The sequence below is a fragment of the Thunnus thynnus genome, chromosome 11 (assembly GCF_963924715.1).
Source record: "Thunnus thynnus chromosome 11, fThuThy2.1, whole genome shotgun sequence".
In the NCBI taxonomy this organism is placed as follows: domain Eukaryota; kingdom Metazoa; phylum Chordata; class Actinopteri; order Scombriformes; family Scombridae; genus Thunnus; species Thunnus thynnus.
This window is the reverse complement of record NC_089527.1, coordinates 1,572,211-1,599,310: the sequence shown is the minus strand read 5'-3', so window position 1 is coordinate 1,599,310 and position 27,100 is coordinate 1,572,211. Positions and strand designations below refer to the sequence as shown.

The window sequence follows — 27,100 nt, the reverse complement described above, 5'->3', positions numbered from 1 at the left end:
AAGAAAGAAAATTTGTTTTATTAGATTTGATGAGTCAGAAATGAGCAGCTGTGAACCTTTAAAGTGTTTTCATGTTGACATTTCAGATGTTTGTAGTGAACAGAATTATTTTCTTCTTATTGAAATGTATTTTGTTGTGATGTAGATCTGTGGTGATTCTTTAATTAAAGATGAAACAGTGCACATGTTTGTCAGTGTGAGGAATAAAGAGGAGATCATGCAAGAGAAGAAGATAATGAGGCTGATATATCAGACATATCAAAGGTAGTTAGTTTGCCAAAATCAACAGTTGGCTTCATTCTAGAAATCAGGTGAACTCAAGAAAACTAGAAAATGTCAAAAGAGCTGGTAGATTGAGGAGCACAGGTTTGTTGGCTGAGCAGTAAATCATTTGCATGGTGAAGAAAAAGTCCTGCACAGCAAGTCAGGAATGCTCTCTGGGATGTAGACAGACATGTTTCCTAGTCAACTATCAACAGAGAACTTGATGAGCAGAACCTCAGAGGATTCAGCACAACATGCAAACCTCTGGTTAGCCTCAAGAACAGACAGACAGTCTTTGGAGCAGTGCATGTGTGTTGCAGAACCTCTTGCCTTTCATTTTGACGCCCATGTTAACAGATTAGAGCAGCCACACAGCCTGCGTGAGCCGTGCATCATCTGCTCTCAGGTGTCCACACGGAGACAATAATGGACTCAGAGGAGGACATGTCACCTCATGATGGACTGTTGATCTGGACTGAAGGTTTTTACTTCCTGAGGAAGTTGGAACGCAGCACAAGACTCCGTTTTTGTCTTTTTTAATATTATTCTGCAGCTGAACTGTATAATAATAATTTATTATTTTAATGTTGTTGGTCAGAATGATTCTCACAACTCTGGAAAACGTACTGTTTAAAATAATGTTTATAAAGGATCTGTTAAATCAGACATTTATAAATATATATAATTACATAATTATAAAACAAGGAAAGTTTAACTTTTGTGTAAAAACTGAGGCAAACAATGATTTCATATTGTTTAACTGTACAGATAATTTTCTGTTATTGCACAACAAACAACTCTTCAATCAATCAATTTTTATTTATATAGCGCCATATCACAACAAAAGTCATCTCAAGGCACTTTTCACATAGAGCAGGTCAAGACTGTACTCTTTAATTTACAGAGACCCAACAGTTCCCCCATGAGCAGCACTTGGTGACAGCAGTAAGGAAAAACTCCCCTTTAACGGGTAGAAACCTCAAGCAGAACCCGGCTCTTGGTGGGCGGCCATCTGCTTTGACCGGTTGGGTTGAGGGGGGGTGCTTCAATGTGGTGTAATTCCACAGCGGCTGCCCTCTGCCACTTCAGTGTGGAATTACACTTTAAGGCTGGTGGATGCTGAAATTTAACATTTTACTGCAAATCTTCCTATTTATCATCGACAATCAGTATATGAAGGGTTAATAATTGGTTTATAACGTACCACAATGTAGTTATAAGCATATATAAGGACATTTTATGTGTTTATTAATGTTCAATATCTTTGGTTTGTGGTGTTGTGTACCTATGTCTATGTATTCTGGGACAGTTTGATTTATGCTGGGTTGTGGTTTGAGTGTTGTGTGTTCTGGGTTTTGTTTTGCTCTGTGTTTTCCTTGTGTGTTCTTCACTCCTCCTGTGTTCATGTGCTCCTCTTCACACCTGCCCTGCATTACCCTCGTCAGCCCTGGCCTGCTCCCTGTGTTTCCCTCAGCCTATCAGCTCCCAGCCTGCCCTTGTGTCCAGTCACCTGTTCCCCATTTGTTCATTGGTTCGGTTAGTTTTTAAGTCGAGGGGTGTTCCATCAAGCTGGCTAACGGGATAGCTTGGCTTATTTCGATAAGCCTCAATAATTTAAGTGAGAGTTCGTTCCATCACCGCGGCTTATATGAGTCCCAGCTCAGTAACCATGGTAACTTAGTCAGCAGAACTAGCTGCTCCGTGGCAGGTTAACGGTCAAACTTAATTCAGCTGCGTGTCAAAGAATGTCTGACGGATGGAAACAGACTCTCAAAAGACGCTTCCATCAAGAGTCTTTTCACACTCACAACCCTTTTATTTAAAAGCATTTATAATTTAAGAAATAAAAGTGTGCCAGCATTATTTCGAAGATATTCATTTAATCAGTCACTCATTTTGTTCAAGCTGTGAAGACAAAAAGAAAATTAAATAAAGTCCAAACCTTGATCTTCTGCTGTGTTTAAATGTATACAGTATTAACTGCTTATAGTGATCACAGTTACAGTGATCAGCTGTTTATATGGATCAAAAAGCTCTGAGACACAATCATTCATATACAACATTTATGCTGTTTAAATAAGTCACCTATAGAAATCAAGTAGTCCGCCTACAGTGATCATTTTGTGTCTCTTCATACATGACAACATGTGGAAAAACATTTTAAACCACGTAAATCTATTTTTGTACTTTACTCCCATGATAAGCAGCTGCTGCTGCGTGAACACTGACATCATGACAGAGACAGAAAATCATTTTCTCTCAATGATAAATGTCTTCTCCTCGAAACTTATGACAATGAAGGGGGGGATTCAAGTAAATTTCAGCGCACACTGCATTTGAAACGGCTGTATTGTACTTTGAAACAGTCATTAAAATCTGTATCTTTATATTCATGTAGGATAATAAATATACAAATGTCAGTTAGATGGTATTCTGCATAACGAATAAAGAAAAAAAAGGTTATAATAATCATCTGCTTATAGTGATATTTGACGCTGACAGACGTGATCATTATAAATGACTTCTTCTGTACTTAAATCCTCCAGTTTACAGTTAATGTTTAACTTTCAGTGATGCTTGTAAATGGATCCTGTGAAAGAGAAAATGTGTCAAAGAGTTTGATAATGTTGGAAAGTTCTCTTAAGTTACCAACACCATAATTATAAATATACATCTGATATTATCCAGTCTATTGATAATATAACTACAGTCACTGATCTGAATGCTCATTTATTAACAAATAAAGATAAAAGCATGAGTGGGAACAAGCGCTGCTCTTCACTTTCACCATGCAGACTCATCAAGCCGGATGCACGGATTGAACCATCAACCTTCTAGTAATAAGTTCACTCCTCTAACCTTTAGGCTATCACTGCCTGCCTACACTTATACATTTAATCTGTCATCAGTTTTGTGCCGAGTCGTCTCCTTCACCTTGTTAATTGGAGCAGTTTTGCCCTTTTTGGTGAAAACTCCTTTATATTCTTCATATAGTTTCATCAGCAGGTTTGTTCTGCTGCTCTAGTTTTCTCTTCTTTTTGCATCATAGTATCATCTTTTCGACAACCGACCGTTCTGGGCTGCTTATGTACTCTGTGCATGCGCACACTGCAAGTTTATTCCAGTCTGGATAGACTTAGCGTTGACTAGACGCAGCTAAGCTGTGTTAGTGGAACGACTTGAGCCTCAAGTGAAAGCTGACGTTAATTCTAGCCAGACTTTTTCAAGTAAGCGCAGCTTTCTTTAGCTGCGTTGATGGAACAGCCCTCTGGTTTTCTATTCAGCCTCCGTTGAATCCTCTGTTTTGTTTTGGTTTCTTCTAGTTCGGCTCTGTTTGTTCAAGTCTCATTCTGCTTTCTGTTCAGTCAGCCAGTTTTGTGTTTTTGCCTGCGATTCTTCATCAAAGAAGTCTCGCAGCTCGACCTGCTGTCCTGCGTTGGGGTCAATTTACTGCTATTCTACATGATAATAACATGTTGATTGGGAAATAACTAAGTACATTTACTCAAGTACTGTACTAAAATACCATACTTCTAAAACAAGTACTATACTTCCACTCCACTACATTTCAGAGGGAAATATTGTACTTTCTACTCCACTACATTTATTTGACAGCTTTAGTTACTTTTCAGATGAAGATTTGACACAATGGATAATATAACAAGCTTTTAAAATACAACACACTGTTAAAGATGAAACCAGTGGTTTCCAACCTTTTTGTCTTTTGACGTCTTACAAAAAGCAGTGTGTAGTCGGGGTCACATTTCACATGTCTATGAGTTGTTAACAGCTCCACCAAATAGTGATTTTTCCCTCTAAACTTCTCACATGCTTTCATTTCAATAAATGTTCAAATGATCCAATATTTCAGCAAAAATCAAAGATTAGAGAAAAAGTCCAAAAACTGAAAACAGATTTGTGTATCAGAACTTTGTTTTTTCTTCTTTCCTCTCCCATTAATCATCTCACCACCCCTCAGATTTATCTGCTGACCCTTTGGAGGGGCCCGACCCCTAGGTTGGGAACCACTGGACTAAACTAGCTAACTGTATATAAAGTAGTGTAAACTAGCTCCACCTCCAGCAGCTACAACAGTAACATGCTGCTCTAACACTGATGCTTCACTATTAATAATCTAATGATGTCATATATAATAATATATCAGTCAGAGGGACCAAACCACTACTTTTACTGCAATACTTTAACTACATCAAGCTCATAATACTTATGTACTTTTACTGCAATACTTTAACTACATCAAGCTCATAATACTTATGTACTTTTACTGCAATACTTTAACTACATCAAGCTCATAATACTTATGTACTTTTACTGCAGTACTTTAACTACATCAAGCTCATAATACTTATGTACTTTTACTGCAACACTTTAACTACATCAAGCTCATAATACTTATGTACTTTTACTGCAGTACTTTAACTACATCAAGCTCATAATACTTATGTACTTTTACTGCAGTACTTTAACTACATCAAGCTCATAATACTTATGTACTTTTACTGCAGTACTTTAACTACATCAAGCTCATAATACTTATGTACTTTTACTGCAGTACTTTAACTACATCAAGCTCATAATACTTATGTACTTTTACTGCAGTACTTGGACTACATCAAGCTCATAATACTTATGTACTTTTACTGCAATACTTTAACTACATCAAGCTCATAATACTTATGTACTTTTACTGCAGTACTTGGACTACATCAAGCTCATAATACTTATGTACTTTTACTGCAGTACTTTAACTACATCAAGCTCATAATACTTATGTACTTTTACTGCAATACTTTAACTACATCAAGCTCATAATACTTATGTACTTTTACTGCAATACTTTAACTACATCAAGCGTGGTGATTGGCTGTTCCCAAATAGCATGTTGGACACAGAAACAGAGATTCATGTGGGTACATGAGAAATCTCAAGTACGGCACTAATTTGCCTCCAGGCTGCTGTTTTCTGTTCAGATCACGGTAGCTGCGGTCGGTAAAGTCAAGTTGCTCCGGGTATCCAGCAGCAGCAGCCACTAGATTGTCCTCCATGACTGTTGTCTTCACTTGTTGTTGTCACCACCAGAGAAGGCCCGCCTCTCAATTCATGCGATTGAACAATGATGTTGGGTGTTTTTCAGCTCTGAGTTGAAGTTTTTTCAACTTGAAGCGTTCAGGCCGCTCCTGCAAAGACACGGGGCACATAGAGCAGAAAAACACAAGGTGCATGGAGCAACACAAAAGCAAAGAGCAAAAAGCTTCATTCTTATTGAAAACAATTACAAAAAGCCGCCCAAGGTTGCTAAAAGCTCTCTATCTGATCGGGGCCCAAGTATGTTGGGTTCTTCTTCACTCAAGTGGTGAAAAATGACTCTATACATCTCTAATATTACACTGGCACTGACAGCGACGCCTCTTTCTAAAACTGGTCTGTAAATAGCAGAAGAAGAAAGTTGCCCCATGCAGTCGCTCTCTGCAGATGTTTGTACATGAACTGACAGAAGTGACAAACTGCTTTTTTCAGGAAATGGTAAGGTTGCAGCAGTGTAGTGTGAGACGGCTGGTCTGAAGAAACCACGTGATGAATCATACTTCCTCTAACAGTGAGGCCTCGACTCTCTGCGTCTCTTCTTTTGTGATCAGTGACACACAGAGATGGCGGGTCTGAGGTAAGTTAAATATTAAATCATCCATCAGGGTTTTCTGCCGCCCTGATTCATGACTTGACGCTTCGGTTGTGTTTTTCTTGGTGATGGGTTTGTGCTGGTGTCGGTCTGCAGGTTTCTACACATCATTACTGGCTGTAACACTTGTTGGGTTGTTATTTATTGCTGTGAAGGCCTCCGATGACTGATGTGCGATGGAGGAAATACAAAACGTTTGAACTTGTCTTGATAGACGCTGCTAAATTTAGCTGATTATTTCACTCCAACAGTGATTTTTGCATTCTGTTGTTCACATAATGTGACTTTATTTTTTATTTTTGTTTTTTTTTTTAATTTTTGACTCTATTTTTTGTGATTTTGCACGGACGAACAGACTAGTTTCCCCTCTGAGGATTAATAGTTATCTCTCTATCGATGCACAAGTGAAATTCCAGCTTCCGTTGTCTAGAGCGCTTCAGTTTGTCTCCTCTTACTGCAGCTTTCATCACTAAACTCATTATCATCTCGTATTATGACGCTGCACTGCTGCGTTATGTGGTTTTATCTGACAGTCGGTTACTAAAAAAGGTTCAAACCCACAAAACTGAAGCACTTTGATGTCACAGTGACGCCGACGTCATTCTTGTTTCAACCTCTTAAACTCCAGATTTTCCTCCTTTTTAAATGTAGAAAACCTTTTTTTAAATTATTTTCCTCGCTGACAATATTTAGTGTATATTCTGTGATAAAGAAGGCAGGTTCAGTTATCATCAAACACTCATCAGGTACAGAGAAACCCTCCTGCTGTTCTGTGATACCACCTGCCCGGTCTTTATTAATGAAGATGCATCATGTAAACATAATATTAACTATAACAAGTCTAGATTTTAATATAGTTTCTATGTTGGTCTTAAACACCTGACCAGTCCCGACATCAGTGTGTGGAGGTAATATTTCTGTATAGGAGTAGGAGGATTTCACTTCTTTTTCTCCGTCTTTACTCCAAACGGAAACATGAATCAGATCTGAAATATGAGAGCCGACAACATGAACGACCTCAGAAACAAACATCACAGAACAGACGCAGGTTTATGGACATGTGACGAGCCGACGTCATCTCGTCAGGAAAGTAAAAAAAAACAAAAAAACATTTTTAACATCCGACATGAGAACAGGATATAAATACCAGAAAACTACTAAAAGCAGAATATGAACCTTTAACATCTCGTCATCCTCTGATTGGTCACTGTTAGACGTTATAAAACCAAAAACCTTTCCCACTAACGGTCACTGATAAGACGTTCGGTTCAGCAGTGACAGCGCTCCTTTTATTTTCAGTTTTCATCCAAGTTAACTGTATGAATGAATGAATATCCAGTGAATGTCTTCACATACAACATGTGAACAGGAATTAAATTATATTAATATTCCATAGAGAGACAGACAGATAGACAGATCAGTAGTAGGGATATGCAGAGGACCAAATATTTGTATTTGTATTTGAACAAAAGTGGAAAGAGGCTTAAAAATCCTGTCTTTTAATTTTAGAAAGTTTTTTGCTCTAATCCTTCTGAATGACAGATGTTTGTATCATCGTTCCTATGAAGTAAACTTGACAACAGAATCATCTGAGTATTTGAGTATTTGAGGATGTAGTCCTGTGAGCGTCTGGATGAGCTGACAGCCTTGTGCTGCTCCAGTACTGATAGATTTTATCTGAGACAGACAAACCTGCTGAGTTCAGTTTGTTATTTGGCTGTAAAGTGTTGAACGCTGAGCTAAAAGCTCTACTGTCCTCTAGATGTTTTAAAACCGAGCGCATGATTGCAGTAACAGCGTCATCTGTCTGTACGTGAACTGTAAAAGACTTTCAACACAGACACACTTCTCAAAGTGTTTCATCACAACTGATGTAATCTAAAATCATTGTTTTCAGTTGGAAATCAGAGCTTTTCCAAAGAGCAGGAACCTTTTCAATATCTAAGGACTGTTGAAAAATGAAGCACCAGGCTGGTTTTTGCTCTTCTGCACAAGTTTCTAAAAGAAAAGGTGAAATCTCGTCAGGTTGTCTTTGAAGTGACACGTTTAAAAAGATACTGGACAGATTGTGGAGCAATCTGCAGTTTGTTCTCAACACACTCAGCAGGGAATAAAGAGTCCTAATCTGATGTGACTGAGTACTTCTTAGCTGGTTCAAGATAGTCTTCAAATGAAAAATGTTAAAACGTCGTTTCCTGGCTCGTCTCAGTTGCTGCTTCACTTCCTTCTGCACAGATCTGCCTGAGCTTTAAAGGCTATTTTTCCCTGTTATTACAGTGTTATTACAGTGTTATTACAGTGTTATTACAGTGTTATTGCTTCCTGGATATTGACAGTGCAGAGAAAACAACTTTTCAAAGATTCTATTCTGTCATCTGCCAGAAACTTCTCAGCTCTGCAACCACTGACTCTAAATTTCATCTCATGTTCTTCTCATGAGTGTAAATTATCTTTCTTTTAATTTGACAAGCTTACATTAGTCATTTCTAGTTGACATTATGAGTGTATGTGATGAGCTATTGTTTCTAGATTTGTATTTTGTATAATGTGTCCTGTGTGTTTTTTGCTTTGTACTGTTTGTTATTGTTCTCTTGTATGTTTTAATTGTAAGAGACTGCAGATGAAAATTAGCTACAAGCTAACTCTGGTACAGTACATCAAATGGTAACATTTATGTTTAACACTGTACATGGTCCCAATAAATACATAAAGAAATAAAATTTGACCACACAGCTGCTGTTTTAATCTTCACTTTGCAGCTCTTCCAATCTGTCCTGTAAATTGGGATTAAGTTCACTGATTTGTGATCAGAATTAGCGACAGGCGGCTAGCAGTATAGCATTTTATACATTCCCATAACACAAGTGTAAAACATTTCACATATTGTTCATAGTCAGTAGAACCAGTTCAAACCTCCAAGTGGTTAAAACCTCCAAGTATGAAAACTGGGGAATTGATCATGTAAACAGTCTGATATTTAGCCAGCAGCTGTTGTAGCGTTCGCACTGGGAGGCACACAGGACTGTATGTCTGGTTCTGTGCATCTTTCACTCTGCAGACTGAACAAAACCTGAACCAACATCTGCTAACAGACACATGGACACATATTACTGATTATTATTATTATTATCATTGAACCCTGAGGAGGATCCAGACTGATGCAGTCCTTCAGATTTAAGGTCTAGTGGTGAAGCAGACCTGAAGCCAGATAACACGTTTAATTTCACTTCATATCACGTTAATTATAGATCCACTTTATCATCAACATTGAAGCCAGCTGACATCATGATGTACCAGGTGGGAGGACTCAGGAAATTATTACCTGTGAATATACTGATTCATTCACACCTCAACCACATTACAGAGCGCTGAAATAATATCTTATGACACTGTGCATATATCTCTAAGTAGGATTTTAGTGTTCACATAGTTTTTGTGTGTAAACTCACTGCAGTGATCACATGACTGTAACTATGGTGTCTACACACACTCTGCCTCCTCCAGCCACCTCATCTTCATCACCTGCACTCATATATGAACTGTAAAAACCAGAGAAACACCCGGAGTAAATTTTGGAGTAAATATAAACGTATACAGTGTTTATTGTATTTTTTATAGATGTTGAGCGTGAGGTCATATGTACTCTGACAGTGTGCAGCAATGAGCTTCTCATGTCGGATCACTTTGTTTCGTTTGTTGCATCGACTGCATCAACAGCTGCTGCAGCCGTCGGCCTGTCAGACGTTCTTCTGTTACTGCGGCAACGACAGTGTTCATGAAATACATCATGAAGGCTTCGCATCATTTATGGTTAATTGTAATTAATTGTACACATTTTCAAATTGATTGTTATCTATAAAGGGGAAATAGATGCATTTGGTGCATGTGTACATGTGATTATTATACTTTTGGTTTGGATCCTAAACACTGTTTTATATCTTATTGTTTTTATTTGCTTCATTTTTATTTATGACTCACAAAATACAAACAGAAAAACAAAAGATAAACAATTCTGCCATTTCTAACCTTCCGAACCAGTTTACAAATCTAAACCAGCCTTTAACATTTAACATCATTACAGCTCAGCTGACATGCTGTTAATACTGCAGAGCAGCAACTCTGCAGCTCAGAAAAGAGGAAACATGAAGTAAAATAAAAATGTTGGTCTTTGAATTTTTTATGGTGACATTTAATGTGTTTCAGCGTTTTCCATCTCATTATTCTTCAGTCTGAAAAACTAAAAAGCTGCACTGACTGCATCTCCGTCACTGTGCACATATTGAGTTATTGAGTTATGGTTAGGTTTTAACTACAGGATCATAGATTCACATTAGTATGATTGATTTATTTTAATATGCAATGAAAACTCACAAGGTTGCGTCGCATTGTTTCTGGTCAATGAGCCTTTTATTTTAATCATATTTAAACAGATTGTACTCGTTCTATGAGTTCTCTGTAGTTTGTACCAGTTGGAGAACCACGTAGAGAGAGAAAAAATAGAGCAGCTGCATAAAAATAGAAAACAGAGACGAGCCGCATGATGTTTCCTGGTCAGTGCAGCAGCTTCAGCCGGTTATAATGGAGGCGCGTTAGTGTTGTTCAGTGTTTCAGCAGCACATTTTATACATTTTACTGTCATTAGTTTGTGTTGTTATATAATCTGTTATAATTCCAGGATCTTTGTTCATGATTTAAGATGTTAAATGACGCTTCAGTTGGGCTTTATATAAATTATAGACATTTGGTGTCAGTCTTTAAGCTTTGTAACATACGTTCTTCAGTGTGTTTCCAGTCTTTGCTCACAGAGGAACAAACATCTCACTGCTGACAATCAAAGGACGGATAGTAGTGAAAGCGGTTGAGTAGCTGTACTTCTCCTTTTTGAACCATTTGAACATCTTGAAGTTTGAACATCTGGCTTTCTTAAAGTCATAAAAGGTTTGAGATTGTTTCATGCAAACCTTCAAACCAGGAGTTTTGTATTGTGACAGGTAACATCCTCAGAATATTCATCTTTACAGAGAAGATCTGACCTTCAATCTATATTTGACTTATGAAGTTTATAAACAAGGTTTGGGAACAGAGACCACTCTGAGCGCACACACCCACTTCCGCGCAACAAAGTATTCAGGCACAACCCATCCGTTCGTCTCGGTTGCCGGTCCCTCACACCCTAACCCCTCATCAACCATCCTCCCTCCTCCGTTTTGACACCGGAACAGGGAGGGGTCTACCCAGGCGATGGACTGGAGAGACACCTTCCCTCTTCTGTCGGCAGTCGTCGTCCAGTCGACATATCGTACATCCATCGTCGTCCCTCAACCCTCCATTCTATGTTCCTCAACTCTCACACCTCACCCCCCATCACCCCATCCCTCCATCCCTCCATCCCTCCATCAGGTTCTCCAACCCATCCATCAACATATCAGATCTCTTCCATTATTGAAATCTAATGTTCTCGTGTGGTCTCAGTCAGTGAATTTATTTTATTAAATATTTGTGAGGTTTAAATCTTGTGTTTGATAACTATTCGCTGTAATTCTTAATCCTAAATATATTATTTCTCTTCGTTTGTTTGTATTTTGTACATGTTTGTTTGTTTACTTTGAGCCATACTGACTAATAATCTGAAGTGATGATGTCATCACAATACAGTGTTATTTTATATATTTATTTTATTTAGTTATTTTATTTGTTTTTTTATTCTTCATTTAACTTATTTTTATTGATGCCTGTTATTTTATTTCCTGTCCTTCATTCTTTGAATCTGTTGTCTTTTTTTGCTGAGGTTTTTCCTCGTGGTTGACAGAAGGACAAATGTTGCGTAACCACAGTGAAGCAACCAGAGCTGCAAACAGGAAGTCAGACAGGAAAACAGTCAATCAGTCCGCCTCTCGAATCAAGTTTGACCGAATGATCACAGACAGAATCGATCATTTTATTCAGCTCTTCATGATAATATCACTTGTTTCCTGCCGTGTTCACAAACATTAATGATGTGAATAAAACACATTAATAACTCAGATTTAGTTGCCGTTTGCTGATATAAAGATATTCCACCCAAATTCATTATTCAGAGTAACAAACACTGTCAGATGCTGTGAAGAAGAACCGTACATACATACAGTCTATACATATATATACATGTTACAGTATATATGTATAGATTATATATACATCCAGTATAAACACAGTATGAACTTATAGATACATACTGACTTCCTGTTCCTAATAAACTCTTTATTAGGAACATCTGTACAATCTAATCCAACACAACAGTTCTGCTATTAACTCTACATTTATGAAGCTTGTACATTTTCAGTGTGTGTTGACGTTGTCAGAAAGGTGATAATTCTACATAATGTTTATTACTGAGGTGGTAGCGATGCTGCTGGTGCACTGGAATGAATTATATTGAAACGTTTTCCCAATATTTTGTTAGTCAGTGTTGGATTTAGAGTGTGAGGCTGTGGATATTTCCTGGAAGCGGCATGAACCTGTGCAGACTTCCTCAGAGGAAAAGATTTGTTTTTAATTTTTCCAGCTTTAATTATGATGTCAGGAAGAGAGAACGTGGAACAAGACCAGACGTCTCCTTTAAACACTGAGAGAGAAATAACAGCAACACTGAATGAAAAACAGTGAAAAGTTCAACTTTAACTTTGCTGCTTTTCGTTTGTTCATCCACAGAATCACAAACCTGCAGAACTTGAAGCCGCCGGCGCCGCAGGGAGCCGTGCAGCTGCGCATCAAGACCTCACAGACCTCCGGAGACCGTCTGAGCCAGTCCAAGTCCATGGTGCTGCAGGAGTCCGACCTCCCTCAGAAACCTGTGAGTACTCACCTGAGGACCCGCCTCCACTGGACCTGGACCTGGACCAGGTCTTTCAGTTTCCCTTTAATGTTCCAAATACAAACCAAATTAAAAAAAAACTTTATTGTTCACTTTTGTTGCACAAAAATGGAAATTGGTCTTCAGTTTGCAGAATGATGATCAACATCAATATCACATCATTCACATCATATCACAGAAACAGTAAAATCAGTAAAAACAATATTTTACACTTTATTAGATGCAACTTTGTAAAAACAACAAAGGAATTAATTTCTAGAAATAATTTAAAAATAATTAAAGACTAATGCAGGTGCATGTGATTCAGAACAATATTGATTAAGTGTAATTAAGTCTAACTGATGTATAGCACGTGATGATGATTATAGATATTTGTCTTTGCTGTGTGATGGTTCAGGTGACGGCTGTTATTCATTCATCTGCGTTGTCATGGTGATAAACTAACGAGTGTTGCTTACAGCCTGATGTTGCACCTCCATGATTGACAGTTGTGAGTTTGGTTTTGTTTTCTCAGCATCAGATAACTGACGCATGTAACAGGATGACGTTTGTCACATTAACACATTTAGAGCAGCCGCGGCTTCATTCATCTTTACTGCACAGTTTTAATCATGTTTCACCTCATAAAACCCTTCAAACACAGTCAACAACAACATTCAACAGATACGCAATAAACATCAGACTCACCACATTAAAAGCATGACAGCAAATATATTTTCACTGCAACATAATTACAACGTTGTAATGAAGGAGCTGTGAAGTGTTGATGGTGAACAGATCTGCAGAAACCACGTGTGTGCTGCTCGGACAGTTAACGTGTGGGAAGTGATGCATGTTGTTTACACATTGCAGCAGAAAGCTGTCTGTCTTCATCAGCAGCGTTTAGTTCACTTCACAACTTCTTCCTGACAGATCAATGAGCTTTTCAGTTTTTATGAGATGTTGTGTATTATTTACAACTTTACACTGTAAGAAATGTCAAACAACATAAACACATCAGTCACCTGTTCAATACAAACACCTCATGATTTGAACTTCAGTTGTTCTGAATGAATAAGACTCAATAACAGACTTTTTCTCCTTCACAGTGTTAAATACACTTATCATCAGATCCTCATTGATCACTGATTGGAACAGAATCACTGCTTCTTCTCTCTTATCTCTTTACGTTTCAGTAGCTTCATTAAACACACCTGAGGTCTTGCAGGTAATCAGCAGCGTGACGTTAACGTCTTCATTTATCTTGATGTTAGATCTCTCGGCACCGCAGGAATCAGTCTCAGCACAACATGCTGGGCGGAGGAGGAGCGGCCATGTTTGAACCGTCAGTGAGTAACTGACTCAACATCACACCATAAATCACTCTTCCCAGTTTATATCTGAGCTCTTAAAACCAGTTCAGACACATTATTTCAATAGGAAGCAACTTTTTTCAAGGATTTTGTAAACATGAGTCTGATGAATAAGTTGCTGTACTACAGTCAGGAAAGTTCACTTAACTTTAGAAGACCTGGAGTATTAACTTTTATTTAACTATAAATTTTTATTTAAAAATTATTTCATTCCTGTCTCAAAACAACTTGACTGGCTCCTCCTCGACATTCACTAAGCCCTCAAAAACCTGATCCTCTAATAGCTCAAATCTACCTCATATCTACCTCATATCTGTCTCATATCTACCTCATATCTACCTCATATCTACCTCATATCTGTCTCATATCTACCTCATATCTGCCTCATATCTGCCTCATATCTACCTCATATCTGTCTAATATCTGTCTCATATCAGCCTCATATTTACCTCATATCTACCTCATATCTACCTCATATCTGCCTCATATTTACCTCATATCTACCTCATATCTGTCTCATATTTACCTCATATTTACCTCATATCTACTTCATATTTACCTCATATCTACCTCATATCTACCTCATATCTGCCTCATATCTGTCTCATATCTGCCTCATATCTGCCTCATATCTGTCTCATATCTGCCTCATATCTGTCTCATATCTGCCTCATATCAGCCTCATATCTACCTCACACACATTTGAAGCAGCCACCTAATATGATGTGTTTCCCTGTGTGTGTGTGTGTGTGTGTGTGTGTGTGTGTGTGTGTGTGTGTGTGTGTGTGTGTGTGTGTGTGTTTCCAGGTGGAGTTGAAAGGTGAAAACCTGAACATGGCTAAAATCTCAGAGGGCGGTAAAAAGCAGAGGAAGAACTGGACTTTATTCTGGACCGTACTGACCTCAGAGCAGCTGCTGTTTTATAAAGACAGACAACAAGAAAGTGTTCTGGTAAAACACTTTAACTCTTTTCTTTCTGTCTTTATTAGGATCCCCGTTAGCACCAGTATAAGCACTGGCTCTCCTTCCTGGATTCCACCACACATACAGTCAAACTTAAACACTATAACCACATAAATATATAAAAGTCCCGAAGGATGAACAGTCACATACATACAGAAAAGAAGAGACATTACAGCCAAACACAAAGTTCCTCAAGCATCATGACATATATTATCATATTATATTATATTATTAAAAACACATTTTTTGTTCCCTTATAGGAGAGATTTCTACTTTCAGCATGTTTACACGCAGGTGTTCAATAGTTTTATTGTCTCTGCAGCAGACTGATTGTTGGTTGGTAAATTAACGTTGACTTTGATCCCGTCAAGGAACAACTTTTTAAAAAAAAACTTTTTAAAAAACTTTTTTTTGACTGTGTTACCTCTGAGCTTGTGTCAACCGTCTCTGTGTTCAGAAAGCAGGAAGTAAACCAGATGTGCTGCAGCTGTGTGGAGCTGTTATCGAGTGGACGACAGAGAAGTCGAGCAGGAAAAACGTCTTTCAGGTAACAAACAGAAACTGGTCACATGGTCGCACTGATGCCGTTAATTTACATGTTCTGTATTAAACTTGGATGTTTCTCTGACAGTCACGTGTTAACTGGACTGAACTGGATTCTTTCATGTGTTCTTACAGCAGAGAAACAGAAACACAGAAGTTGTGTGTTTTATTCTTTATTTCGCTCTCTGTTCTCTACAGTGTTTACTGTTTATATCATCATAACAATGCATTCATATTTATAACAGCAGCTCCATGTTCTGAAAACTTTGCTGTTAAATTGTTTTAGATTCTTTGACAACAAACCTCATCTCTTCTTCATCAGCAGCTGCTGGTATTTTATTTTGAGTAAATTCTTACAGTTGGTTTGATTTTAAAATCAGAAAACAATATTTCTCCCATTTAAATATATATATATGTATATATGTATCAACCCAACTGAAAACAGGATACACTGGTTATATGATGTGGATCCTACAGTTGGAGACAGCTGCTCGCAGAGTTGTTGTGCGTTGCTAGGCAACTGCAGCATGTGGAGAGAAGCTTTCTGTACGATGAGTTTTAAATTTGTTGTGGAGGAACTCAGACTCAACAACAACAACAACAACAACAACAACAACAACAACATGTCCACACTAATGATACTGTTGGCCCAGAGGGTCCGAACCAGTTTCATGACAGCCGAAGGACTTGTGCACTTCATGCTCTGGGAAGAAAGGCTGCTCTGTTGTGCTGGCTCTCTGTATGCCTGTGTCCCCTCAGGGGCTCCGTAGGTACGTGTTGGTACCCGACCTAACTCACTGTTTTCATCTGTTCCAGATCACAACTAACACAGGAAGTGAGTACCTCCTCCAGGCTGACAGTAACACCACCGCCAGCAAATGGTACGACGCCATCGGAAAGGTCATCGCTTCTTCAGTAAGAACAAGTTTTAATCTCAACAGACAAACACAATAAACACACAAGAAACAACAGCAATAATGACAATAAGACCCCAACAACAGGTTACAATCAATACGCCAATCAGTCAATCAATCAGTCAATCAATCAATCAATCAATCAATCAATGCCTCCTTACAGAAATAAATAAATAAATGAGAATTCAATAAATCATTGATGTGTTTGATCTCTGGCGGTTGTGAAGTGATTTTTAACTCTTTCACTGCTGCAGAATGTAAATATGTAATTACATCTACTTGAGATATTAAACTAATTTCTGCTGAATAGTAAGTAAATTAATTTCATATTGAAGGTGAAATATTGAGTCTATGACATATTTTAAAGTGTCATGTGACAAATTACAGATCAGACGTCTCTCTTAGTCTTTTCAAGCTTTTTGGTTTGAATCTTATGAAATGACAGCAAATCATTGATTGCTGATAGTATGGCTGATAGATTTGGATCATTGGATCAGGAGAGACTTCAGTCACTGAACTCGTGCTATTCAGCCAGTTTGCATCACTGATGACTGACTCTTATCAAACATGTTAAGTTTGGTGCAGACTGGAGCATTTACAATAAAGTTATAGCAACTTCCTCTGTCATGGTGAAAAATCAAATCTCAACGGTGTGAGGATGAGAGTTTTCTGCAGGGTGAGACTTGTCTGTCTTGCTGACCCCTGTGGCATCAAAATCATGCAAGTTTTGGGCCCATTCACTTGAATTTCAATTAGTAAATTGAAAACTCTTGATGAGTTTGTGTGTAAAACAAATTAATTTCCTAATTTTCATCAAGTCTATTTTTAGAAAAGTAAAGACTTTTAACCCACATGACCTGGTCAAAGTTTGATTGACATGTGTACTGTCAGGTGTGTAGAGACAATAAGTAACTGCAGCTGGACACAGAAAAATACTCATATATTTGAATGGAGAGTGTGAGTGAACCGCTAGGTGCTCGGGCCCTAATAAAGGAAAAACTGCAGTACAGAGCTACAAAGTTTAGTTTTGATGGTACATGTCAATCAAACTTTGACCAGGTCATGTGGGTTAAAAGTCTTTACTTTTCAAAAAATAGACTTGATGAAAATTAGGAAATTAATTTGTTTTACACACAAACTCATCAAGAGTTTTCAATTTACTAATTGAAATTCAAGTGAATGGGCCCAAAACTTGCATGATTTTGATGCCACAGGGGTCAGCAAGACAGACAAGTCTCACCCTGCAGAAAACTCTCATCCTCACACCGTTGAGATTTGATTTTTCACCATGACAGAGGAAGTTGCTATAACTTTATTGTAAATGCGTTTTCAAAGTTTTCAATTTACTAACTGAAATTCAAGTGAATGGGCCCAAAACTTGCAAGACAGACATGTCTCACCCTGCAGAAATTTCTCACACTGTTGAGATTTGATGTTTCGCCATGACAGAGGAAGTTGCTATAACTTTATTGTAAATGCTCCAGTCTGCACCAAACTTTACATGTTTGATAAGAGTCCCGGCCTGAATGCGTGTACATGACAATATTCAGTCAGTGATGCAAACTGGCATGAAATTTCAGCAAAGCAGCCCCAGCAGCAGGCAAAATAGTGGACAAAGGAAGTGATGTTTATCTCCTTCTTGCACTGTCTGAAAACAGCCGGGTCTGAAAACATCTACATGCCCGTCACAGAAGCCCTTCGATTGCCCGTTCAACGCTGCTTGCAGCTTTAATTAATACAACACATTGTCTTTCATAGAGATCATACAACTATAACAGATGCAATACATCAATATTTTCATGGTCACATACAGTATAGTGAGTATAACATACGTTTATAAATGAAGGAAATTAGAAACTAGCAAAAACACCTTAAAGGGTTCAAAAGGATCATTTGATCAACAAACTGTTTGTCTTACATCCTGAACAGTTCACACTTGGTGGTCACAAAGTTTCCCAACGACAGCAGTCGTCATTAAAACACAAGAATTTCATTCAGTAAATAAACAAACGCAACATTACAGACACACGACATTTCCTGCTGCCAGTCGACGCTGATCAGCAAACCTTCAGCTTCTAACGGGAAGAGAAATGCAAACGAGCTGCTTATCAGAATAAAAGAAACTGTTCAGGGATGCAAATGACTATTATGTTTTATTTTATTCTTTTCAATTAACAAAATGTCCATCAGTTTCTCAGAGTCCAAAGTATTTTCTTGTTTTGTCCAACAGTCCAAAACACAAAGATATTCAGTTTACAATGTTGGAGGAACATCTGAAACATAACAAAACTCAACACTGATGTTTTTACTGCAAACTTGAACTCTTCTTCAGATTATTAGTGGAGTGAGACCCTTCATGTGGTTGGTTGTATCTTTCTGTTCTGTTCAGACCAAAGCTGACGGCAGTTTTCCTCTGCGGAAGTCAAACAGTACAGAATACCTGCCCAGACACAGCTCGCTACCTGGATATGGCTCCGCCTCCCCGAACACCAAGCAACGCAACCCGGTTCACAGACGCTCCATCAGTGAGGATCCACCTACTATTATTATCATTATCATTATTATCATTCTTATTGTTATTAATCTGTGTAAACAGCTGAGAGAAACGCAGCGTTCATTTCAAGCAGCTGTAATCAAACTTGTGATGTTTTCTGCAGACGTGTTCGGCAGCTCGAAGCTGAAACACAGCACTTCAGACAGCGCTGACAAGAACGGAGTGAAGAACAGACTGAAGAAGTTCATCATCAGACGTCCGTCCATGAAGACTCTGCAGGAGAAAGGCCTCATCAAAGGTTTCCTTACATATTTAATAACATACATTTAAGCAGCTTTACGCTTCCTCCACTCCGATAATATCACTTATTCTGTGTATTGTGTTGCTGCGGCTCTACATTGAAGCTCTGATTTTTCCACTGAGTGACATTCAAACCACAGTTTCCGTGTTTTCATGAAAATAGTCGACATGTCTGCTGCATCATTTCTCAGATTTGGGGTCTTTGGAAACATTGAGATCTCCAGTAGGATTTAAAATAAAGTTCTGAGGGTTTGAATAAAGTCACTGTCAGGTCAAAGAGGTTTAAGACATAAAACTGACAGCTTGGTTTTGGATGTATTTGACATAAAGTTTACCTTTAATGAAGCTCTGAATCAAACAGAATCTATATTTGACATACAGGTGGAACAATTATAAGGGTGTAAATATTATTAACAATAATATATTTTATTTATGGAGCACTTTTTACAAACACGTTTACAAACTGCTTCACAGACATTAAACAGAAAGTAAACAATGAAATTACACATTAGAATAAACACAATCGATCAAGGAATATAAAAAGAAATCATTAGAAATAAGTCATTAGAGCCAGTTTATTAGAAGGACTCTGCTGCTTTGCTGCTTTGATTCCAGAGCTGCAGAAATGGAGCAGCTGGTCTGATCTGAGACTATGAGCAGCTGGTGTAAGAGGTGAGAAGGTCGACAATGCAGGATGGACCAACACCAATCAGTGTCTTAAAGACAATCAATAGAGTGTTAAAATCAATTCTGAACACTAGCTAACCCGTGCAAGGAGGTGAGAACAGGAGAAATGTGCTCATATTCTCTAGTTCTTAAGAACCTGAGCTGCTGTATTTTGTACAGGTCTGAGGTGGTTCATTGATTTCCGGTGCAGTTACAGTAACCTAGACAGCTGGAGACAAAAGCATGTGTACAGGACTGTGAATCACTGACCCCAACAGTGCGGCGGCTGTGGATCAGGAGGTAGAGCGGGTCGTCCACTAATCGGAAGATCAGCGGTTTGATTCCCGGCTCCTCCAGTCCACATGTCGAAGTGTCCTCGGGCAAGATATTGAGCCCCAAATTGCTCCTGAAGGCTGCGCCATTAGTGTGTGAATGTGTGTGAATGACTAGTTCCTACTGATGTACAGGTTGGCACCATCAGTGTATGAATGTGGTGTGAATGGGTGAATGTGGCTTGTAGCGTAAAAGCACTGTGGTCGGAAGACTGGAAAGGCACTATATAAGAAGTGTCAATTTACCATTTACCACGAATTAAAGAAACAACCTAATCCTGGCCATACTCCTGATTGGACAGATAGCTGACTTAGTGATACTGCTAAAATGATAATGAGCACCTCTAGATTTTTATCCTCATGAGTGCAGTGCAAACCCAAACTAGAGCCTGTTTATGGAGACATTTTTAATCACAGAACGGGATTCCATGCCAGAAGTTCTCAGGCTGTTGGTCCACACTGGTTTTCTGTGCTGATTGTAGTTTATTCTATTTGTATGGAATAGGAATTTATTGCAAGACTTCTTGTAGACCACTAACTGTACATTTTTATGTCATGTTGGGCTTTTTAGTGCCGTTAACAGGACATTTTTACTACATTTTAACCCAAACCAGATCCTTCTCAAGTGGTTTTTGTGCCTAAACTTTAACATTTTAACTCAGACCACAGGAAGGACTGGTGTATCACCTGCAAGCATAAGAGTTCCTCCATTTTGAAACAATTTGAATTTGATCATGTGATCTTGTGCAGTCCATATCAATGCACATGCAAAATAATTCCATACCAACAATAAACGGACTACTGACAGGGAGGAATCTGTTCCAATAGCCACTTCCATTTAAAAAAGTCATAATTTGTTATTAAACCTTTAACTCCTCTGTGAGTTCATGTGTTTTAACGTGTCCGTCTGTCTCAGATCGAGTGTTCGGCTGCAACCTGTTAACTCTCTGTGAGCGTGAAGGAACCACAGTGCCGAGGTTTGTTCAGATCTGTTTGGACGCTGTCGACAAGCGAGGTACGTTCATTGCCTGCTAATTATTGACTGTGTTGTATGAACACAGTATTTCTACATCCAGATATGGGAGAACATATCTTAGTTACATTTGAAGCCAGTTTATATTGTTTCTTATATTAACTGTGTGTTTGTTTTCAGGTTTGGAGGCTGACGGGATCTACAGAGTCAGTGGAAATCTGGCCACAATCCAGAAACTTCGCTTCATCGTAGATCAAGGTCAGCTCTAAAAACACTTTTTCTCTCTCTGACTGTCTGACTGTAAATTTCTGTCTGCTCCAACATGTCTACTAGAAATCAACTTTATTCTCTATAACAGAAAATATTTTGTGCCACAAACATAATGCCACCTGTATTTCTATTAATTCATTTAATGAATGTATCTGCCAAGTCGCAAAAAGCATTTACTGAAAATGTGTTTTCTTTTCCCACATTATACATGTATTTATCAGTTTATTAAATCATGAAACCTAACTATAGAGTTAGATTTAGCAGAAAAGTTTTTGCTGTTTTAAGGAGCAGCGACAAGGATCCTGCTGAGGACTGACCCTCCGAAACAAAATGATTGCTCCCCACTGAAGCTCATCAAAACCCCAAAACAACACTGTGATCCACCATCCTGACTCTACCTGAACCATGAACTCTACCAAAGCTCAGACACAACCTGCTGGCCTCACATGAACATTCATTCATTCATTCTAACATTTATTTAAACCTCAAAAATCTTTGAGGTTTCCCTCATTTGCAGTGATGTCGAGACAGAGTTAAAAACAAAATACGTACAGTAGAGTGAAATAGATCAGAGGAGGTAAATTATCAGTGAAAACAACTGAACACTGAGGTGAAGCGGTTTGAGATCATAGTCTTGAATTGTTCAGAGGTAGTAAGAGTATTGATCTTGAGGAAGATAATTCCATTTGTTTGGTGCACAAGAAGTAAAGGCAGATTTTCCAAGTTCACAATAAACCTTGAAGCATAAGACAGTAGAGCAAGTTTGGTCCTGTGGTCCAGTCCAGCATAGATGTTATATCAGGTGGTAAATGTCCCATAAGGGATTAATGGATGAAATAGTGTTGATCACACCTCTGCTCCAGAGAGGAGCGACAGACTTTGTCATACAGTCATACTCTGGTAATGAATCTGAGGGCAGAACGAGGACATTTAGTGAGGTACACACAACGTCCTGATTCAACAGAAATGTATCTGAGCGATGTGAGGAAACATGTTAAACTTTCCCCTGAATGGCCCCTTATATACATTATGATCCTGTTTCTATCAGTTATGATACTATTTATACTGATAATGAGTATACGTTATGGTAGTAATGATCCCCGGTTGGTTCTGGTCTGTCCCCCCAGAGGAGGACCTGGACCTGGATCACAGTCAGTGGGAGGACATTCACGTCGTCACTGGAGCCCTCAAGATGTTTTTCCGTGAGCTGCCGGAGCCGCTGTTCCCCTTCAAGTTCTTCCAGCCGTTTGTGGAGGCTGTCAGTGAGTAAAAACCTGATCACTTGCTTTATTTTAATTAGAGGCATTATTATATTTGAGTTTCTTCTGAACTACATATATAGGATTTGTCTGTTACAGATATGCTGAAGCTAGCAAAAATACAGAGAAATGTTCCATCAGTGGAACAAATTAATTTAAGTGTTCAGGTGTTCAACACATTTTATGAATTATTTTAATCTGGACTTTAGTTTGGAGACATTTAAGAATGTTGTTCCACATAAATGTAAAATAAAAGAAGTTAATTAATCTGTGTAAAGACAAAATCTCTCCTGTTGTTTCTCTGAGCAGAGATCAAAGATCAGAAACAGAAAATTCAGGCTGTGAAGAAACTGGTCCAGCAGCTGCCCAAACCCAACCAGGACACCATGAAGCTGCTGTTCAGCCACCTGCACAGGTACGACTGTCAGCCCCACCACACCTGAACCACTGAACCTGAACCACAAGTGAACCACACCTGAACCACAAGTGAACCACACCTGAACCACACATGAACTACACCTGAACCACACCTGAGCCAATGAGTCAATGTCCATATTTATCAAGCATCTCTGAATCAGTCAGTGAGGCTGAAAGTTAAACTTCCTCAGAGCAGGATGAGGCTTCAGCAGGACTGAGCGATGCCTTAAGCGTCAGTTAAATCAACACCGACTCTGTCAACAGAACCAGCTGACTGTCAGCAGACATTTACTGAACTAAAACAGTTTGCATGTCAGCTCCACGAGAAGAAATCAACATTGTTTGTATTTATTGATTCATTGATGTGAGAGAATCTGCCTGTAGTGAAACCCACAAACTCACAGCCAGACTGGGAGCCTTCATCAATAAATATAGAACATATAAACTAAGAGATTTACGTGATTTAAACAGCTGTCTGTGCAGATTACGCTTCAGTAAACATGACAGAGGAGAAAAAAATAGATTTTGAGCATGAAAAAAACCGCTTCTGACTCATGTCAGAGTCAGTGTGGATTGGTACATTTGATAAAATGCTCTGATACAAAACAGCTGAAGAGAAAAGTGTTGAAATGTGAAGCAAAGAAAAAATTTCACCACAGTTTTGTGAAGTCAAGACTGTCGACTGAACTGATTGTTGTCTAACTTTGAGTTTTATGAGAGAAACAACTTGTGTCTGTGCAGAAAGTTCAGCTTTTGTTTGAGTTTTTTTTGTCCTCAGCAAGTGATTTAAAGGATAGTTTGTCATCGATCCACAGACCGAGGTATTAGTAGGATGTCACCTGTTCATCATGAGTCATCCCAACACATGTTGAGACATTTACCTTTAGTGAAGAGCATGAAGTAATTTTTGTGTTCTATATCAGATTGAGATCAGTAAGATCTGGAAATCAGCTCGTGGATATTAACAGAATTGAAGCTACTGTGTAGAAAATCATATCATCTGCGTAAAATTATATTTTACAGATATTATTCGTGTAAAGAGAGAACAGTAGTGGCCCCAGACTAACCCCTGAGGAACATCTTTACAGATCCTTCAGAAACCATCAAATACAGTTTGAAACCCATCAGATTGTCGTCTTTAAACCAGGAAACCAAAGTGTATGACAGAGATGATCGAGTTCCTTGTTGTGTTTTGCAGAGTTCTGGGCTTTTCCAGGAAGAACCTGATGTCCACTCAGGGCATCGGCATCGTGTTCGGTCCCACTCTGATGTGGCCCGAGCTGGACTCAGGGAACATGGCGTTCAACATGGTCTACCAGAACCAGATTGTGGAGTTCATCCTCATCGAGAGCCGAGAGATCTTCAACCTGGACAGGAAGTAATGTCGGCAGTCTTGAGGTGGACCTGATCAGCTGACAGCCTGTTTTCATGGAAGAGCGTATTTACATGTCAAAGCTAAAAGTGACCAAAGTCTTTCAAGATTTATTGTTTTGACAGAAAACAGAAGCAGCGCCTGTAAAAAATAAACAAATGGTTTCTCATGAGAGACTGAAACTTGTAATAAAATTACACTGCCACTCTGTTTATATTATTTGGGAAATAATTATTAAACAAATATTTTAAATCCAATTTAATATATGTCAAACTTCACACATTTGAATGCTACATATTTAGCTGGTATTATCTTTATTTTACTGAAGCAGCAGAGTTATTGCAGCTTTATTTAGTGTCCGTTTATACAGGACGGAGGATCAGACAGATTAAAATGCTTTTAACAATAGATGGAAGATCATCTTTCCACAACTCCAACATGCAAACTATACAAACTGCTTTATGTCTGTGTACCTGCACTGACATCATGGCAGCTTCTGTTTTCTCACCGTTTGTCCTGTTTGATCAACGTTGAAAATCATGAACGTTCAAATAATTTTGAAATTAAAAGCCCCCTGATCACATGAAGTGTCTGTAACACAGATAATTAGAAGTAATGCAGAACATGTACTGAGTGTTAGTGTAGATATATGTATGTATGTATACGTGTGTACATGAGACCATTTAATCATTTGAAACTCGTCTTTGTTGTTTGAGTTTTATTCTCATGTGTTGGAAACACATGTTTCTGTCTTTGAATGCAGGTATTTTTGTTCTTTTAAAAAGTTTAAAACTTTAAAAGAGTTATTATTTTCATTCTTGTTTTTCATAAATAATAAAATATCATTGTGACTTCATTTTTGAATGTTTACATTTAGTTGCAGCTGATACGTAACAGTGCATATGACAAGTTTGGTTCCTGTTTTGTTCTGTTGTCTCCTCTGCTGGACTGAACCATGGAGCTGCTCGTATGTTGTGCTAATATTTATATGTAGGTTTGTCCTACACAGGCTGCCGTACTACAGTGAGCCATAAACAGGAAAACTACTTTATTTCTTCAAAGAGTGGAACAGAGTGGCTTCTCTAAAGATAAGCTACAGTTATTGATCAGTTATTGATAGAAATGCAAACACATGTGGATGACTTTCTCCAGGTCAGAGGTACAGAGAACTGATCTGGATCTGGAGACGATGCGGAGCTGAATGAAACGATTTCACAACCTGATTGATTTGTTTGTTAAACTTGAGTGCTGAGTCAAATACTCCAAGATGTTTTGCGTGTGATTTAAGGGGACAAAGATGAGGAGAAATAATGTCAGTTAATTGTTCTCATTGAGTTGGAGAAAGTTTGCAGCCATCCAGGATTTGATGTCTTGTCAACAGTTATTGAGGTCAGTGAGTTTGTTGCAGTTGCTTAGATCTGTGTGTCATCCGCAATACAGTGTGTAGGAATTTGTGCACTCAAATATCTTTATGATTTTATGGGGGAATCATGAATTATTATTGTGCACAACTCCAACATGAAATTATTCATCCAGTGACATAACTCATATTAGAATAGGTATAATAACAGGGAAATAGTCCTCCTTGTTGGCCACACAACAGAGATCAATTAGAATTATGATTGTTATTAATCATAATTATGATTTTGCAAGAGTATAGGTCTTTTAAGGTGAAATGACTGAGATGCAGGCACAAGAAAACACAAATAAGTCCACTTTAGTTACATACACATTTATTACTAATACTACAGCTACAAGTACTAAACACTACAACATTTTACAAACAAGACACAAGAGGGAAAGGGAAACTGGTACACAAGGCTATGGCTAGTGAATGATTTGAATGCATGATGCAGAGTTATCTATTGGTATGAGAGACCTGATAAACAGATGAGATGACTGTTACCTGAGAAGCAGCGAGTCAAATCAATGGTACAACAGCTTAGTTGTGAATTGCCAATTGAAATTACAAATTATGAAAGCACCAGGGTTTAAGCAAGTTGATGAAGGTTTTGTACAAATACTTGCTTGCTCCCTGGGGTGGTTTCTTGCGGAGATTAGAGTCCGATGTGCTGGGGCGAGGAGCTGGAGTCGGGATCTTGTAATGATGAGTGAGTCAGCCGGTCCGGACTTGAAAAGTTCCCATTTGAAGAGAGCTCCTGGTTTATGCTCTCCCAGGCTTGATCCTCAACTCATGACTCTACATTCTGAGGTTTCACCTCCTGTTGCTCTGAGTCACATCTTCAGACTAACACAATGCAAACTTTCAACCGGCACGGCAGAAAGCAAGAAGACAAAGACAAAAGAAAGACAAACCCAGCAACCAGCAAAAAGCGGCAGCCTAAAGTCTCGGATAAGACACTGTTGTAAAGTTTTGGTTTGTCTGCCCAGAAGGTGCATCCTGGCCAGTCCCAGGGGTTGCAGAGTTCT

The 27,100-nt window shown here is 38.5% G+C and overlaps 1 protein-coding gene across 2 annotated transcripts; it reads left to right on the top strand.

Moving 5' to 3' along the window:
* The first annotated feature begins 5,791 nt into the window (after positions 1–5,791).
* On the top strand, positions 5,792–25,526 carry arhgap15 (Rho GTPase activating protein 15). Of its 2 annotated transcripts, XM_067602761.1 has the most exons (13): positions 5,792–5,947; positions 12,653–12,794; positions 14,069–14,143; positions 14,975–15,118; positions 15,588–15,677; positions 16,490–16,588; positions 18,977–19,112; positions 19,245–19,379; positions 21,296–21,394; positions 21,533–21,610; positions 22,750–22,884; positions 23,191–23,296; positions 24,497–25,526. In XM_067602761.1, exons 1-13 carry the CDS (start codon positions 5,934–5,936, stop codon positions 24,678–24,680), a joined length of 1,437 nt encoding a protein of 478 aa, XP_067458862.1. In that variant the 5' UTR covers positions 5,792–5,933; the 3' UTR covers positions 24,681–25,526. The 2 variants fall into 2 exon arrangements, with proteins under 2 accessions (XP_067458862.1, XP_067458863.1); XM_067602762.1 differs by lacking the exon at positions 14,069–14,143.
* Positions 25,527–27,100: the final 1,574 nt, after the last annotated feature.

What these genes read in the sequence shown, in the direction of transcription:
- arhgap15 (XM_067602761.1), top strand. An exon ending in CGGCCATGTTTGAACCGTCA is followed by an intron (nt 14,144 to 14,974) that starts GTGAGTAACTGA and finishes GTGTGTTTCCAG; the next exon opens with GTGGAGTTGAAAGGTGAAAA. An exon ending in GACAACAAGAAAGTGTTCTG is followed by an intron (nt 15,119 to 15,587) that starts GTAAAACACTTT and finishes CTCTGTGTTCAG; the next exon opens with AAAGCAGGAAGTAAACCAGA.